The sequence below is a fragment of the Pogona vitticeps genome, chromosome 2, assembly GCF_051106095.1.
Source record: "Pogona vitticeps strain Pit_001003342236 chromosome 2, PviZW2.1, whole genome shotgun sequence".
Taxonomy (NCBI): Eukaryota; Metazoa; Chordata; class Lepidosauria; order Squamata; family Agamidae; genus Pogona; species Pogona vitticeps.
In genome coordinates, this window is record NC_135784.1 from 171,020,114 (window position 1) to 171,038,427 (window position 18,314).

The window sequence follows — 18,314 nt, forward strand, 5'->3', positions numbered from 1 at the left end:
ACCACCAGGTTCCGAAGTTGTCTGACTTTGATCGTGCGCGGTGGCCAATAGTGTTTTTTTCCCTTTCTCTTTGGCCTGAAATAGCATTGTGGCTGATTGGCTAAAAAGCAGCTTGTTTAGCCCTAGAGAGGGCTGCATGGTAAGTAGGCATGATGGGAAACTTCTTTCAGCTGTTGAGTCCTGGAGGGGGTGCAGTTGCCCAAATTGCCAGAATTGCCTTAGGAATCAAAACCAGGTCTGCCAGAAGGGAAGGCTCTTGTCAGATCAAGATCCAGAGATTCTGTTACTCAGAGATGAACAACCCCTCTCTAGATGAATGAAAACCCCCAGGTTTTTGATGGGACTCTTGGGTACCATTTACGTACCAGTCATAATATGTATATGGGCTCTAAGCAGAACCTGTAACTTTGAAGACTGTGTTTAAAAACAGCTTTTGAAACCTCTGTCTGGAATGCTGAATAATTTTAGGAATTATTGTTGGGTGGAGAATTTTCACCATCTTAAGCAGTTCCTAGTTTGATAGTGGTTTTCCTTTTGGATGTGCAGCATAGAAGTATGAAGTCAGCTGAAAGGCCATGCTACCTCCAATTGTGATTGTAGTTTGAATCAGTCTTGTAAACAGGTAAAGAAGGTACCTCTCTCAAAGATGTTTTTTTTAGCATGTAGGAGTGGTCTGGTATTTGCATGTTTGATGTAGGGGAGAGCATCACCTTGAACAGCTCAGGTAATGACATGAAAACCTAAGCATTCCTCTGCATTTTGTCCAAACCTTGGAAGAACTGTGCAGAAGACTCTGAAGCCCGATCTGTGAGACTCCAGAGAACTGCAAGCTTGGAGGGGTTAGTCTTCAGTTTACAGCTCAGGGAAGCTCTTAAATTCCAGAAGAAAGCAGCAGTGTGGTTCCTGAGCTTGTCTGAAGAAATACCAAGAAGCTCACTGAAGCATACACAGAGCCCCTTGGACATTCACTCTGTAAACTTTCCTTCCCTCTTCCCTAGCTGAGTGAGGCTGGAAATGGAGCTTAGGTGGGCAGTAGAGTTCATAGAGTGTGCATACTGTCTGCATTTGGGCTTTAGTTCTGCTAGTATTTTGCTTTGCTGAAGGCTTTTTGCATCATCTAGAGATCTCACATGCCAGTTGACATGTGTGTTTCCTTCTGACATTCTTTCTTATCACTATAGCTTGTTTTTTATTTTGCAGATGATGGCAAAATCTTCCATGGGAGTGGAGTGGGGGATCCCTTTGGTCCACGCTGCTACAAAGGAGACATCATGGGCTGTGGGATTATGTTCCCACGTGACTATATCCTTGATAGTGAAGGCAAGTATATGGAACTCCATAAATGGCAACAACAGGCAAAACACCAGATAAGCATTGTAGTAGATGGTTCTGGGTCATGGCTTGCAATTGTAAATAGCCTTCTGTGGTTCTTGCCCAAACTAGAATTCCCAGTCAAAGTTTTCTTTTTGAGGATTCTATAGGGACAGGGGAACGAAAACCCAGTTAGGTCCTGAAAAGGTGGAGAGCAGGACAGAGGAAAAGCTTGATGTTGGGGTGGGAGGCGGAGAAATATGTTGGAAAGCTGTCTTGATAGCTGTATAGTTGAAGTAGAGATGGTCTGTGGCTTTACCAGTCCGTCAAGAGTCCTTGGGTTGAGGGAGATCAAAGTGTATTTCATTGCAAGAGTGATTTTATGGGTACCTTGCAGGTGACAGTGATGACAGTTGTGATACAGTGGCAATCAGGGCCAAACCTCGAGGAGTCCGAAACGTCCTGTATCTGCACCAGGAAGCTGAGGAGGAGGATGATGAAGAAGAGGACGGAGAAGACATGGAACAGGAACATGAAGGCAGAAAAGTAGTGGTAAGTGCTAACAAGACTTGCTGCTCAGCTTAAGTCATGTTAGGGAAGTCTTGCAGTCGAACCAATTAGAAGTTTAGGGGGAAAATAATAATGTAGAAAATCCAGTTTTAAAACAACAGAGACTTTTAAAAGTAGAGACTGTTCCTTGGGAAAATGAAGCAGCTTCTAGTTGGAAGTGGAACCTGGGTGAGTGGGTGACAACCTAAGTTCCCTCAAGAGGTTATTCTGCAAGGGATGCCACATTTGACAAGGGCCTGCAGTGCATGTCCTTTGAGACATCGTCGTTTGCTTGAGTGAATAGTGGCTCCATTGGCAAGGCCTGATCTAATGATAGAAAAGAGACATGCAGTAGAATAGGGATTCCTAAGGTATACAGGAATGTCAATGTTTTTAAATCAAGTCCTGATCTTCCTACTGGCGTTTTACTGGTTTGATTACCTGCTTGGTCAGCTTTGTATCCTTTTATTCTTTCAGTACCCACTTAGCCAAAGCAGAAACAAAGAAACATGGTTAACTTTGAGGTCTTGTTGTGAAATGTAACTTCCTTTGGTACATATTGTTATGCGTAACTCTTCTATTTATAGTTTTTGGGGAAACACGCAAGCGGTCTAGCTATTGAAGGAATAAGATAAAAGTATTAGAAGTTGTTTAATCACAGCTGGGCTGGATGCATTCTCTAAATGTATAATTCGAGTACAGGAGTCTTACAGCTGGGCTTGGAACTCTTCATTATGAAATAATGGCTTTCTTTTGAGGCTTGTTTTCCTTCTCATTTCTAGTCCTTATGTGCTGCTAACACAAGTCTGTGCAGTGCCTGATGAAATTCTAGAAGGAAAAGAGATGAGGAAAAAACCAAACAGGATTTTCAGTGTTTGAGGCATGTTTCTCATTAGTTGCTTCATGTAGATGCAGAAAAAGTGCCATGAGTTTATATGCTTAATATGCACAATTTATGCAGGCCACAGAATGTAGTTTCTAATTGAACTTTGTTTCTTGTAACTCTACCACTACTCGTTGAGATTTTATTTGGCAATGTCTGTACGAAATGTCTAGTGTTGCAGTCCTGAGTTCTAGAAATGTATTTTTTCCAGACACGTAACAGATGTATATGCTCTTACTCTAAACAATTTCTCTCCAGAATGGTGAATTCTATGGATATTGGCAGTTGATTTCAGTTACCTAAATCCAGCAGTTATTCCCAGCTAGAGTAGACCACCTGAATCATTTGGAACTTGAAAAGTTAACACATATAATTTTGACTGGAGGAGAAGCAAGGGGAGGCTGCTCTGGCTATGGCTACTGGGGCATCGGGGAAGAGCAGTGGATAACTTCTCCTTGATGCTCTTGGTTCTCTTCCACATCCTGCCCTGGTTGCTATGCTCCTTTCCCCTACCAAGGCCCAGGCCCCAGAGCCCAATATGAACTAACACCAGCCCCTACTGCCACCACAGAAGCCTGAGGAACAGCTGATAAGTGAGCCCAAAGACATGGAGATGGAAGACATGTCCTCAGACAAAGCCCTGTGAAGAATCCAGGTGGCTCCGGAGAAAGAGACGGTGAAGGAGCCCCTGCTGAGGATGCAGGAGCCCTGGCAAAGACTTAGATGCACCCACCCACTTCAGGGTAGTTACTGGGCAGCAGTGGTAGCTGATGATGGCGCCAGTGGAGGAGGAAACAGCTGTGACACTCATTTAACTTTTTACTACTGTGCAGTAGATAGCAATGGTAAATCCGTGTTGAGGGAGAAGCTATGTTCTTCTTCATGGTCTCTGTGAATGCACCCTAATGGGTTAATCCACACTTGTGTGGAGCAGCCTTGGAACTTTCTAGCCTGAGCACATGGTGTTGGGACCTCCCCCATGCTGGCTATAACTCTGCCTCCGGCACTGAGTGCCTCAGTTCCTTTTCGACTGCTGCTGTTGCAGCTTCGTTTGGAACGTCATGTGCTCAAATTAAACAATCAATCTTACCTTTCCCTCTCTTCCTTGGATCTCCCTTGATTCTAGATGGTTGACTTTGATTCTAGATGGTTGACCTTGCTTCGCAACTGTGAGTTATCTGCAAAAACAAAACAAAAAAAGGATTAATTGTTGGCTTGCTTACTTTGAGTTTATGGCCTCGCTGGGCCTCTTCAAGAGGTGCGAGGTCTGTTCAAATAAAGTTCCCCTCCGACAGACATTCCCGTTGTTTATTTTGCCTCAGAGAAGAACATTGCCCGGCCGCATGCACCTTTTATAAAAACTTTACGAAGCCGGCTCTAAAATTGCGGCTCCAACACCTTAAATCATTTATTTGGGAGAAATCCCTTTCACCATCTCAAACTACCTCTGTGGATTCCCCCAAAACTCTGCAACGGTCTCTGGCAGCTTCACCTGAGGTTAAAGCCCAGAAGGCGGGGAAAATGGCAGCCAAACCGAGATCGTCCTCGAGGTTGATGGCCATGGCATCAACACTATTGCAATCTTCGACATCGAGTTCGAAGAACAAGAAAAAGACACCTAAGCCTCCTAAAGCAGTAGAGGTCTTGGCACCGAGGCCGGAGATATCCCGGCAACATTCGGTGAGCCTGAGTGTACCCTCGGGGGAAGAGGATGTGCCCCTGTAGCTGCCGCTGCCATCCTCTTCAGTCAGTGATACTCCTGACTGGGTTAGCACCTCTCTGGAGGTTGTTGAATTGGCACAGGCCAGCCCACGGTCTTCGTTGGGCTCATTCACGCAGCAACCTGTGGACTTGCCACCGCCGTGGCTCCAACTGAGGTTCTTCGTACGAGAACCCATAAATCCTGACACCTGGAGACACCTGAGCAACCAGACCCATATAGCTAGCAGTCAGAGCCGAGGGGCTACCCTGCTCGTCAAGGCCGATGGCATTACCTTGACTACCCCCTAGCGTATGGGGTGGAGGACTTTGAACAGGACATGCCTTTTCATGCAGGACCCGATCGATATGACCCTTACCCTCGATATCGACACTTCGAACCCTATGCTCAGCCCTTTTTGCCGGGCCCGCCTCAGTATCGCAATTGATGTGATATCATGCCCGAGGCTGAAGAAAGCTGCATCCCTCCACCTCCTTCTTGACCTTGCAAGAGGCACCTGCTACCAACCTCTGCTACGATCAGAGGAGCCAAATGTTTTCGACTGGCCTCTGACCCAGAGATGGGCCGATGTTTACCCTGCAGTCGGACCCGAGCCGAGCTTGGCTCGATCCTGAGCTGGAGAAGACTTGTCCCCAGCTCCACTAGAGAAGGCACCTTATTCCCCTTCTAACGATCGGGACTCTGATTTACAGGGGTCAGAGGGAGAGGAGGATTCACCAACTAATATTCCTACTCCTGTATCAGATGTGGCAGACAACCATCCTCCATCACCATCAGAGGATTACTCCTCCTACTCCCACCTCATTCTCAGAATAGTGAAGGTCCTCAAACTTGTCATTGAGGTGCCTGTAGTTAAGAAAACAGATAAGGTTTATGAAGACATCACTTAGGAACAGACTCCTCCAGTACGCCTTGGATTCATACCGTCCCTCTCTGAACTCATGAGAGAATCATGGCTTAAACCTTCCACTTCCTATCAGATTCCAAGGAGGTTTGGCAATCTGTATAAGGTGTATGGGACTAATATGGATTGCCTCTTAAAACACCCTCTTCCAAACTCTTTTGTTGTTGATAGCACACAAAACAGAGCCTGGAATTGTTCTGCTACTTGTCCTTTTGACAAAGAAGGACACAAGATGGATGTCTTAGGCAGCAGAATGTACTCTCTAGCCTCTTTTGTCCTCAGGGTGGCCAACTATTTGGCTTCCATGGGCACTTACCATTGCCATTTATGGAATTTGGCACTGCCCATTCTGGAAGCGGCTCCTGAGGATGTTAGAGCCCAGGGCCTCTCGTATCATCAGGAGGCCATGGGGCTCACAAGACATGAACGTACTTTAGAAGCAGTTTCAAAGCAGTTGGCCACTGCCATCTCTCTACACCATCATGCTAGCCTGCATTCTGCTGGCATTTCAGAAGACACCAGGGCATGGATAGAGGACCTGCTGTTTGATGGAGCAGGACTTTCCAATGAAAAGACAGATGAAATACTTGACAACCTTCTCAAGCTCTGGAAGACAGCATGGTCCTACTCTGCACAGCAGTCTCATCTAAGAGGCACCAGTAGACGTTCTTACCAACCTAAGGGGTACCAAGATAGTCAGAGGCCCCAGGCCCAAAGTTACCAACCTGCACCTTCTAGGCAAGTGGGCAGGCAGTGCCCCCACCAGCAAAACTGCCGACAAGACCACAAAAACTAGCGGTCTCTTTAATGTTTACAACTTCTCTATTGTTGACCCAGTAGTCCATTTGGCCCCTTTCTTGCACTCCTGGTATTCCATCACATCTGACTCTTGGGTGTTATGTATAATAGCCACTGGCTATGCTAGAGAATTCAATACCCCCCCCCCAAAAAAATCACAGGCCATTTTAAGTCCACCCTCCCTTCCCCCACCTTTGGAAGATGAAATTCAGGCCCTTCTGGAAAAAGATGCCATTATTCCTTTGCATCTCCCTGATGTTTCAATAGGTTTCTATTCAGGGTATTTTACCATCCCCAAGAAGGATGGAGGTCTCTGTCCGATCCTTGCGGCCTGAACTCTTTCATTACTCCTTGTAGATTTCTTATGGTTTCCCTGGACTCTGTTATCCACATGTTATGTTATGGGGATTGGTTCATGGTGATTGACCTCAAGGATGCTTATTTCCACATTAGCATCAGGTCAGACCACCGGCATTTCCTGAGGTTCTCAGTAGGAGGCAGAACCTATGAGTTTAAAGCCCTCCCCTTTGGTTTATCCACTGCACCCCGGGTATTCACTAAATGTCTAGCCCCATTGGTGGCTCACGTCTTTTGGGAGTCACAGTTTACCCGTATTTGGATGATTGGCTCCTAGTAGCTGAGTTCCAGTCACAAGCTCATAGACACATGGACTTAACACTTTCCCTATTGTCAACATAGAGAAGCCCACTTTGCACCCTACCCAGCTTGTGACTTATACAGGAGCAACTTTGGATGCTTCCTTGGGTCAAGCTTCCCCCCCCCAAAAAAAATAGGATTTTGAAGATGCATTCTGTATTGTGCCCCTTCTCCTCAGGTGCGTGGATCCCCAACCTCGAAGTCCAGCGACTCTTGGGGTTGATGGAATCCACCACGGCTGTGGTGCAACATGCACGACTAAAGATGCGGTCTCTTCAGGCCTGGTTTCTGTTGCTCTTCTCGATGACTCACGACCACCCATCCACACTGCTGCAGGTCATGCTAGAGCTGGCTGCACAGCTCGATTGGTGGAGACTCCCTTCCAATTTGCTGGTAGGAAGACCTTTTGGCCTGTAGACTCCTACAGTCCTGGTCACTGTGGATGCCAGCCTGTCAGGCTGGGGTGCTCATCTCGGCCACCACACAGTTCACGGCCGCTGGTCCTTGATGGAGGCTGACCTTCATATCAACGAGCTGGAGCTCCTGGAGATTGCCAGGTCATTTCAAGCCTTTGAGTCCCTGCTCCATGGTTGAGTAATCCAGGTAGCATGAGACAATACCACAGCAGTTTATTATATAAACAAACAGGGTGACACTCACTCATTACACCTTCTGTTTCACACTGTTGACTTCTGGGAATGGTGCTTTGTCCGGCACGTATACCCAGTGGCTGTGCACATAGCAGGCAAGGAGAATTCCTTTGCAGACCATCTAAGCAGTCCTGCTTCCACGAATGGGCCTTAGATGATGCAACCTTTCAACACCTCTGCCACCAATGGGAGACTCCAGAAGTGAATGTCTTTGTGTCCCAAGCCAACAAGAAACATACCAATTATTGCTCACGAGCTGGCGTTGGCTGCCGGTCTTTAGGGGACGTGTTTCTGATGCAATGGCCATCTGGCCTCCTTTACATGTTCCCACCCATTCCCCTTCTGCAAAGGACCGTCATAAGGATTCAACGTGAAAATGCTGACGTGATCCTTATAGCCCCTTGGTGGCCTCGTCAGCCATGGTTCTCAGTTCTATTCTCCAGAGCCTCAGAATACATCAGGCTGGTCTCTCACCTACTGTCTCAGGAAGAAGGACGGATTTTGTCATCCGGATCTCAAATCTCTCTACCTGACAGCCTGGAGACTTCCCTGACTGTAGCAGATGTGGCTCAACCATGCCCGCAAGCCCTTGACTTCTTTGACCTACTCCTATAAATGGAACGTGTTCTGTAGATTTGCATCAAGATGCCACTTACCTTCCAGCCCAACATCTCTGGATGCACTTCTTCAATTTCTCCTCCACCTATTTTGACAAGGGCTTTCCCATTCCACCTTAAAGGTCTACACAGCTGCCATCGTAGACCACCAACCTCCATCTTCTCCAGCAGCCATACTCTTTAGACATCCTACCTTAGAGCAGTTCTTCCAAGGTCTGAAAAAATGTGCCCTGCCTACAGACCACTAACGCCACAGTGGTCACTCCAACTAGTTCTTCAACGACTCATGAAGCCTCCCTTTGAACCCTTGGCTTCTGCTTTGCTCTGCTTGTTCTTCAAGACTGCATTCCTCCTGGCAATAACTTCAGTGTGGAGAGCTGGAGAATTAGCTGCATTGAGAACAGACCCTCCATTCCTGCAATTTCACCCAGACAAGGTGACTCTGCATCCAGACCTTACCTTTCTCCCCAAGGTTTCATCTTCTTTCCACTTGAATCAGCCAATTGTGCTTCCTCCTTTCTTTTCCTCACCAACCTCACCACTCGAGAAGGCTCTGCACTCCCTGGATGTCAAGTGTGCTCTCTCATATTATATTCACCACACGGCCACTTTCCGTACAACACAACGGCTCTTCATCACCTTTGTTGGTCCCTCGATAGGAGCACCAGCTTCCTCTCAGACCATCTCAAGGTGGATTGTCCAGACCATCTGTCTTGCCTATGATTTAGCTGAGATTCCTCTTCTAGTCTCAGTCAGAGCTCACTCTACTAGAGCTGTAGCGTTCTCGATGGCCTTTCTCCGCGGGGTAGACATTGCAGGCATCTGCCAAGCTGCCACGTGGGCCACTCTGTCTACCTTCATCTCCCTTTACCACCCAGATATCCGGGCTAAGACTGAGGTTGTGGTGGGTCGAGCTGTCCTGGCTTCTGCACTTTCTGATGTCCCTCCTCCAGGTAAGTGAGCTTGCTAGTCACCCATTAGTGTGCATTCACAGAGACCATGAAGAAGAAAAAAGGTTACCTACCTGTAACTCTGGTTCTTCAAGTGGTCATCTGTAAATTCACACTCCCTGCCCTTCCTCCCCGCTGTCCGTCACGTGTGCCATTGCATGTTGTGCAGTGGAGGTCAGTTCCATGGAACTGAGACACTCGGTGCCAGAGGCAGAGTTATAGACAGTGTGGGAGAGCTAAAAAGTTCCAAGGCTGCTCCACGCAAGCGTGGATTAATGCCTTTAGTGTGAATTCACAGATGACCACTCAAAGAACCAGAGTTGCAGGTAGGTAACCTTTCTCTCTCTGTAAAAACATGACCAGAAGTGGATTGTGGCACTGATCATGAACTATTAATATCCAACATTTGAGTAAAGCCAAAGATGAACACTAAAATAATTACAGTACCGAAATATAATGTAAACAACATGCCTGGGGAATTTAAACTCCACATAGGAAACAAGTTTGCATTACTAAGCTCAGTTGGCCATGAACTGAAAGAACTATGGATTGAAACCAGGGATACTATTAGGAAAGAATGCAAAAAGACACTTCCCATAGTAAAAAGGAAGAGAAAAACCTGGATTGATGATGGAAGAAATGCTAATAATTTTAGAGGACAGGCAAAGAAGCAAAAGTAAAAAGTGACAGAAATAGGGTCAGACCCTCAATGAAATTTTTCAGTGACTGTCACATAGAAACAAAGAGAACTACTATAACAACCAGTGCAAAGAAATAGAGGATAACACAAAAGAGGTCTCTTCCAATAAATCAAAGGCAAATTGAAGCCCAGATTAGGAATGCTGGAGGATCAAGAGGGAAACACACTGTCTGGCTAAGAGGAAAAAAAGAGAAGGTGGAAACAGTGTACTGAAGGTCTATACAGAAGAAATAAAGGAGCACAGACAGACTCATTTGAAGAGCAATCCTATGATGAAGAACCTGTAGTTCTAGAAAGTGAAGTGAAATCTTGCACTGTTGGAATACTGATAGAACTATTTCAAGTCACAGACACCGAATCTGTAAAAAAATCCTAACAAGAATGTACCAACAGATGTGGAAAACAATACAGTGGCCAAAAGACTGGTAATGTTCAATATATATTCCAGTTCCCGCAAGAAAGGAGATGCGAAGGAGCACAGTAGCGATGGGATCATCACTTTAATTTCCCATGCAAACAAAGTGATGCTCAAGGTGTTACAACAAAGGTTTTTACCTTATATGGATCAAGAAATGCCTGATGTTCAAGCTGCATTCTGAAAATGAAAAGGCACTCATGGTCATAACGCAAATAACTCCTGACTACTGGAGCACACCAAAGAATTTCAGCAGTTCAATCTATGCTTTATAAACTGCAGGAAAGCTTTTGCCTGTTTAAACTATGGGTTGTTCTGAAAGAAATGGGTGTGCCTTAACACTTGATTGTCCTGATATGTAACCTGTATTGTGAACAAGAAGCTACTGAACATGGCAATACAGAATGGTTATCTGTTCAGTCTGGACACAGAACATTTATAGAAAGCTGGATTAGTTTCAGATAAAAGAATGAAAATTGATGGAAGTAACATCAATAATGTAAGATATGCAGATAACCATCTTACTGGTAGAAAGCAGCAGTGACTTGAAATGGCATTTAGTGACAACGAAAGAAGAAAGTGCAAAAGGGTTGCAGTTGAATATTAAGAAAACAGGAATAATGACTACATAAAAACTACACAACTTTAACTTTGACAATGAATAAAGAAATTGAAAGAGATTTTGTATGCCTTGGTTCAGTCATCAATACAAATGGAAACTGCAGCCAAGAAATCAGAAGAGAACCGAGACTCAGAAGGGGAACAATGAAGGAATTAGAAAACATCATCAAGTGTAAGGATGTGTCACTGGAGACTAAGGCCAAGATCACACTATCATATTTCTGATCTCACTCTGTATGGGACTGAAAGCTGGACAATTAAGAAAGCTGACAAGAAAAAAAATATGATTTGTTTGAAATGTGTTGGAGGAGAGTTTAGCGGATACCCTGGACTGCCAGAAAGACAAACAAATGGGTCCTAGAGCAAATCAAGCTTGAACTATCTCTGGAGGCAGAAATGCTGAAACTGATGCCATCATACTTTGTGTATATCACAAGAAGGCAAGATTCTCTGGAGAGGTCAGCAATGCTGGGAAAGGCTGAAGGCAGCAGGAAAAGAGGAAGATCATATACAAGATTGACTGACTCTCTAAAGGGAGCCAGAGGCTTGAGTTTACAAGAGCTGAACAAGGGCTGTTGAGGACAGGACATTTTGGAGATCACTCATTCATAGGGTCACCAAGTCAGATGTGACTTGATGACAGGAAATAAAAAGAAATATGTTCAGTTGATCCAGTGGGTCTTCTTTAGCTCAGACTAACCATTGGATTTAGGCCTGTTTTTGAAGTCACATCTGTAGAATACACATGCTGTTTAATGATACATACCCTTTTCTAGAAATCTCAGTGAAGATAGTTGGCCCTGTCACATTAACGTGTTATTGAGAGGCATCACATGTGTTGTACTCTGTACTCATTGTGTGCTTATTGTCACCTTAGTCTACAGTCAGTAGGAAAGAGTTTCCCTAAAACAGTGGTCCCCAACCTTTTTCCCACCACAGACTGGTTTAGCGTGGGGGGATGGGGCCGGCCTCCGTGTATGCAGGGGTGGGTGGGTTGTCTGTGTGTCCGTGCGTGCATGGGCATGGTGTGAGTGCATCTGTACGTCCGTGGGCAGGGTGTGCATGCGTCCGTGTGTGTATGGGGGAGTGTACATGTGTGCATGCCTGCATGTGTAGGGGGCATGAGATCTGTCTCCGCAGCCAGGTCCTGCCAAGGCCATAGCCCGACCAGGGGTTGGGGGCCCCTGCCCTAAAATAATTTGCCCAAAAAGGACCTTGCCACCTGAATCACCTGCTGTTTCTTTTCTTTGATGTGTGTGGTATACATATCTTTTTCAATTTTTCCAACGCCACTGTTTGACATTAGATATAGCACTGTTTCTTGTTTTGACCAACTGTTAAGGGTCAGGTGGCAATCTTTTGTAAATCAGCTGTCTTGCTGTTGGTCCCTCGAGGTTTTCCACTGCTCTGTTTCCATTGTGCCCCAGACAGAAGAAGAGTCATATTCCCAGTTTTGTTCGTTAAGATGATGATCAGTGGGTTTTCTTACTAGGTTTAGACTGCTTCCTTGTGGCTGCTGTGAGCAGTGCTGTGTCCTAAAATGTTACTGCCATATTAAAAAATTTATAATCTTTTTTGAAGTTTGTACTCTGACACAAGAAGAGGTAGGAAAAGTGCTGGCAAAACATGTAAAGGGATACAGATGGCAGAAGGAACAGTTATTGGACCTGGAATTTGGATATCTTCTTTTAAATACTGAAACAAAACAATCCATCTTTTTGCCTCTGGAGTTTCTGGTCTGTGTGGCGTCTCTTTAGCCCTCTTGTTAAAAATGAAACAGTGCACTAAGCTATGCAGCTGGCAGCTCTGTATAATTTTATGTCTTGCTGGACTGGACTGTTTCAGCATGCAGATGATGGGATGTTGATTTCTGACTGGCCCTTTCTTGCATAAAATAAAAATATATATGTAGGGCGAGTGTTCAGAATGTCAAGCTTCCTACCTGCAGTCTGAAATAGTGCAGTGCAGTGTGAGAAAGACAGCGAGGATGAGGCTTCCCTCGCTGGAGCCCTGTCCATCATAGACCTGAAAAGTAGAATGAAAGAAGAAAGCGTGTTTAGAGCAACCCCAAGGGGGGCGCAGGAGAGGCACACTGAGGAAAGGGAATCCGATACCCTGGCGTCAGACTTGAGGGGGGATGGGTATTGGAGAAGGCTAAAGAGTGGGAGACCAGAAGAAGAAGATAGAGACCCGGGAGGTGGGGCAAGGGGGCTATAAAAAGAGACGAGCCCTTGCCTCTGGGGTGGGAATCTATATGGATAAAGCAACCCTGGACAGATAGATGGGAGAGAATTGGAGTTCCTCATGAGGAGGCAGATTACAGGAGAAGATCCTCCATTCTGGTTCGCCCTTCTTATTGGGGGGGGGAAAGAGAGGCTAAGGAGTGACGGAGAAAGCTGAAGGAAGAGAGGGAGAAAGTTGAGGCAGAAAGACTGGATGACAGGATGGAGGATTCTGGAGATGAGAATGGAGGAGAATAAAAGGGATGGCAAGTACTGGATAAGCCAGTGGATACCTAGAGGGACAAGATTCCCAGAGATGACACGGTGTCCCTGTTGCCGGGTTCGCTGACCCCCACTTTGAAGCATTGGACATATACTGATCTCCCAGGACCCTGGAACACTAGTTATAATGACCTGTTTGTTATGGATGATTGGAAACCCCTGTTGACCATGTTGGCTGAAGGAGATAAGAATTCAGATACCATTAAAGACACTGGTTTATTTGTTAAGAGCACAATAAATGTTTCTTTGTTAGAAAAGCAGTGCGTGTCTAAAGCATTCCTTTTGAATGAGCCAGAGTTGCACCCCCACCCCCACCCCGAACCCTAACATGCAGAAAAAGAGTCTTCAGGTGTGTACACTTATCACAACAGCTCCTTTATGTTTGAGCATGCAGTTAACATTAGAATTTGTTTCTCTGCCACTTGGTAAATCCAGCATCCTTATGATTTACTACAGTGCAGTTATCCTCCACTTGGTCTCCTTCAGAAATCCTAGATTGAGCTTCCATCATCCCTAATCAATATGGCTTGGGGTCAGGAATGCTGAGTTGTGGTCTAAAATACCCGGGCCCCAGATTGCTATTATGGAGTAGATTTTGAAAAGCAGCACAGCTGAGGTGAGACATGGGAATGGGCTCTATCCTGTGTAGATGGAAAATTCCGTAGGGCAGGGTAGAGTTAAACGTCTTATACTATGGTTTTCAATGAACATTCTTGTTTCTAACTTCTTGAACTAGCTGAGGCTGGGTTTGCACAGACTAAGGGTCTTTGACATAGTTCTTACTTAGCACATGCTTATTTGACAAATCAGTCCACATTTTGGAAGATTTCTCCAAGACTGGATTGGGCAGATCACAGATGCAACCACTGAGCTGAGCTGCTCTAATCTTACCTTAACTCCTGCCTTTCTTTTCTCTGTCTCCTCCCCTCCCCACCCTCAGGTGTTCTTCACGCGCAATGGCAAGATTATTGGCAAGAAAGATGCCGTGGTGCCCTCTGGGGGCTTTTATCCCACCATTGGGATGCTGAGTAGTGGAGAGAAGGTCAAGGTGGATCTGCACCCCCTGAGCGGCTGAGGATCCATGGGGGCCCAGGGGCTCATCTCTTTCCGTCTGCCATTCCATGGGACTGCCAGATTGTTCGAGCTGTTCTTCATTGCACTTCCAGCCTCTGTCTGTGTGGCAGCATTTTCTCTGTGGGGCCATATAGATATCTGTGTAACACCACATGGGCCACCTTCCTTGTCTGTCCTGCTTGACTGCAGCTACTGTCAGGCTCTTTGTGCTGCTGCTGGAAAAAAAACAATCTCAAGGCTGTTGTTCTGGAGCAGGGTTGGAATTGGGTATTGGGGCAGAGGCCTAACCTCTTCCCTCTCCTCATGGCCTCTCACCTCTGCCTTGTGCACAGCCTTGTGCATGGCTGCATTTCCCAACCTTTGCACCAAAGGCTGAGATATGACCGGGCATAGTCCAATGCTCAAAAGGAGTAGGGCTATCTTTGAGGAGCATCTCCAGTTGCTGGTGGCACAGTGCTGCTGCTCTCTATCATGTATGTGGACAATGTTGCATTCCCATGCATAAATTGGATGCTTGTTAGCTGCGGGCCAACCCCCCGGAGTCACACCTTTAACCTGTTTCTCTCCCATTCCCTTACAGACAGTGTTGCATTCCTTTGCCACCTTCTCAGGGCCAGCCCTACTATTAGGCAGCAGATGCCAAAGGCAGCTGTGGCAACTTTACTGCTACGGTTCCTTCTGAGCACCTCAGCTGTTTCCCTCTGTTGTAAGACACAGCTAAATCTATCACACAGCCTGTTTCGAGGCTCCTAAACTTTGCTGTTGTCTCAAGTGGTGTGGATTCAGCATCTTGTGTATGGACTGGGGAAAAAGTGCTATCAAAGAAAATGTTTTGAGACAGCCTTGCACTTTCTTATGAACACTCCGCTTTTCCAGCCAAAAGTGTATGGCCCTGTGGCTCCTAGAACTCTCCTAGGAGCTGGCCTTCCTTCGTGGAAGAGGACTCACTACTAGTTTTCAGGATGGTAAGAGACAATGCTATAGAAGCAGGGGGTGGCTTTCTAGGATTCTTATTACCCTATGCCATCTGTGGCAAGCTAAGGTCCAACACCTCTGCCCCCTCCTTCATATCATCTTCACTAAGGACTGAGGTTTGCTAGGAAATTTGTGGAACTCTCAGTCTGCCATTATGTAACCTTTTCATCTGCCTGCTGGGGGGAAAAAGAGTGGTGTTGAGTCTGGAGGCAGGCCTGAGCTCTCTGCCATGTCTATATTTCCAAGAGTTGCGAGAGTGTGTTAATCTCACCCGGTATACACTGAGTGTACTTGCTGCTGAAAGGGTAGGTTCTGGCCTGGCTGCAGTGCTGCTGCATCTCCCTGTACTGTGGTCTTACAAGGTGGGGGTGGATGAGACAGACAATGGGACATGAATTACATCCTGCGGTTTGATTGAGAAGTGTTTACTCTCCAGCCTTCCTTCTCTCCTTCCCTCAGCTTGAGGGCTGGGCCTCAAGTATATGGGCTGGCCCTTGTCTATTCATTCTTTCTGGAGGCTGCTTACCCTCTCTGTCTCCCACTTGCTTTATTGTCACTGTTCTGCCATGCCTTTGAAGTGAACAAGAACTCCTTGGAACCGGGTAAAAATCTGTCGCAATGCCAACTGTGTAGATGTGGCTGACTGATGGCAAGTGAAGCCAAAGAGTGGTAGCTTCTTTGCTCCTGCAGTGGGGAGGATGGAAGGATGGGTCTTGATGCATTATTCTGTTCCTTTTTGCTGGCCCTGTAGACTCAAGGGCAGACTCTTGCTGCTAAAATAAAAATTTTCTGGGAAGCTGAGACTGAAGTGGGTGTTTCGGAAAGCTATTGCACTGGCTTCCTCTGATGATATGGTTGCCTGGCTTTGTTGTAATTGTCCTGTTTTGTAAGTGGGTTGGGGTGGAGAACAAAAGTACTTTCTTGCTTGAATGTTAATACCTTACCCGCAAACCTTCCTTACTCTTAGAAATGTGAGATAATGCCAATCTTTTCAACTTTAACCCTTGCTTCTGTTGCACATTTGATTGGTGGATGCCCCCTGCCCCCTATTTTGCTGAAATTCTAGGAGTCTGCAGAAGAAAGGAAAGGGGAGCCAGTGTCTGAGGGCTAGTGGCAAGCTTATGAAGATCCTCTAGAGTCTTTGGGCTACAGCAGTCTACAGAGGGAGCCAACATAAGAACTGCACTTGGTCCATAGAGATGCCTTGGTGTGAACACAGCCATCTTCTGTCCAGCTCAGGGTGCCTCTGGCTCCTGCTGCATCTCTACAGATAAAATCTTGATACACCTAATAAAGTTGAAATGTCAATATTTATCCAGCATTGGAAAAGGCCTCTGACTTGTTCAATGTGCATCTATTGCTATTTTTTAACCTGTTATCACTCTTATTTGATTAAGTCTTTAGTAGCATTAACATTCTATTTTCTAGCTAGAAATATATACATAGTTCTTTGTCTCTAAACTATTGTCAAAATATTCCATAAATATACATACAATTATGTGATTTTTTTAAAAAAAGACCACATTGTAGTGTATACCCTTTAATGCAGTACTTTTAAAAGAGTAGTATTATAGAGGTACAGTAGTATCTCGGTTTACAAAATCAATGCATCCTCCGGGATGTTATGTCATGCGAAAAATTCATAAACCGGAATGTGAATTGCCATAGCAATGGTGGCAGCGCTGCAAACCTCCAGGTACGGGGAAACTTCCTTCGCAAACTGAAAGAAACTGGAAAAAAAAGTAAAGCAAGGCACTATTTTGAATGGATTTCCATTCGTAAACAGGAAATTACGTAAACCGAGGCACTACTATATAGCACTATAATGTTAAACTCCCAATTTAAAGGAACAAAAAATAAAGACCTTTCGAAGTCACTACTATTTTAACCACCTTGCTAAAATGGAATTAATTAGAAAAAATTTGTTCCCTCTGTTTAAAACGTAAAATTTATAATGTCATAAGAATACAGTACAGGATTGCAACATCATGTCATTGAAGTGAGGACTTTTGCCCCTCTATATGTTTTGGACTCCTTTAAATTTCATCTAATGTAGCCTACCAATGTTTCCTACCCCAGTGTTAGGTGGCCTTAAGCATTCTGTCCATGTTAAAACGTTATGTGGAAAGGAGCTGTATTCATCTGACAGGTGATAGAGTCATAGTGCTATAACACTATTTTGTTGATGGGAGTTTGTTACTGGTTGAATATGTACATATTTTATACATTCTAAAAGTTTTTTTTACTGTTACCAGATATTTTTTTTAATGAGTGACAGACAACGTGGGCACATGCAGCAGCAGATTTATGTTGACTGTATGATCTGCTAAGCAACGATAGATTTAGCTATCCAATAGTTATTACTTGCATCACATCCACATCTCTTAAATGTGGAAGAGGAGTGATAAAAGCATTTAGACCTATGGGCTGTGCATTATACTTTTGCCTCCCCCTACACCCCCCAAAAGAGATGTTTTATTCTAAGACAAGAAAAATAGTCAACACTCATAGGTTATCACATTACATGTTAAAAGGAGCTTATTGTGCGACATGTAACTTCTAATCAGCCATGTTGTTGTTACTGTTGCCTTGAATGTGCAATAAATTTATGGCATTACCTATTATTAACACATTGGCTGACATCCTGTTGCACAGTTACACAAATGCCACAGCTTTTGGAAGCGCACTGCCATAATTAAAAAAAAAAAACTCCAAGGATGTTATCTGTTGCAGTCACATGACTTGGTGTGCAACAAATAATGCCTATGGAGATTTCTTAACTTGTAGTAATTTGCTTCTGAAAGTTACACTATTTGTACAATTGTCCAACAGAACTTCAACCATTGTGTTGTTAGCAGTAGGCCAGAAGAATATAGAGAAATACTCTCTGGTGGCCAGTTCTGATACTGTAGCTTGGAAATATGTTTAAAAATTCATGAGATGAAATCAAATCAGACTTCTTTTGTTTCTTCGGGTTGATGAAAGA

At 45.0% G+C, this 18,314-nt stretch overlaps 1 protein-coding gene across 2 annotated transcripts in view; it reads left to right on the forward strand.

The window, feature by feature from the left end:
* SPRYD3 (SPRY domain containing 3) overlaps positions 1–16,657 on the forward strand; it is a 57,443-nt gene extending 40,786 nt beyond the window's left edge. For both annotated transcript variants that reach the window (XM_020778785.3, XM_020778778.3), the window contains exons 9-11: positions 1,201–1,320; positions 1,709–1,863; positions 14,220–16,657. In XM_020778785.3, the coding sequence (XP_020634444.2) occupies positions 1,201–1,320; positions 1,709–1,863; positions 14,220–14,354 (410 nt within the window). In that variant the 3' untranslated portion in view covers positions 14,355–16,657. The remainder of the gene's footprint in view (positions 1–1,200; positions 1,321–1,708; positions 1,864–14,219) is intronic.
* Positions 16,658–18,314: the final 1,657 nt, after the last annotated feature.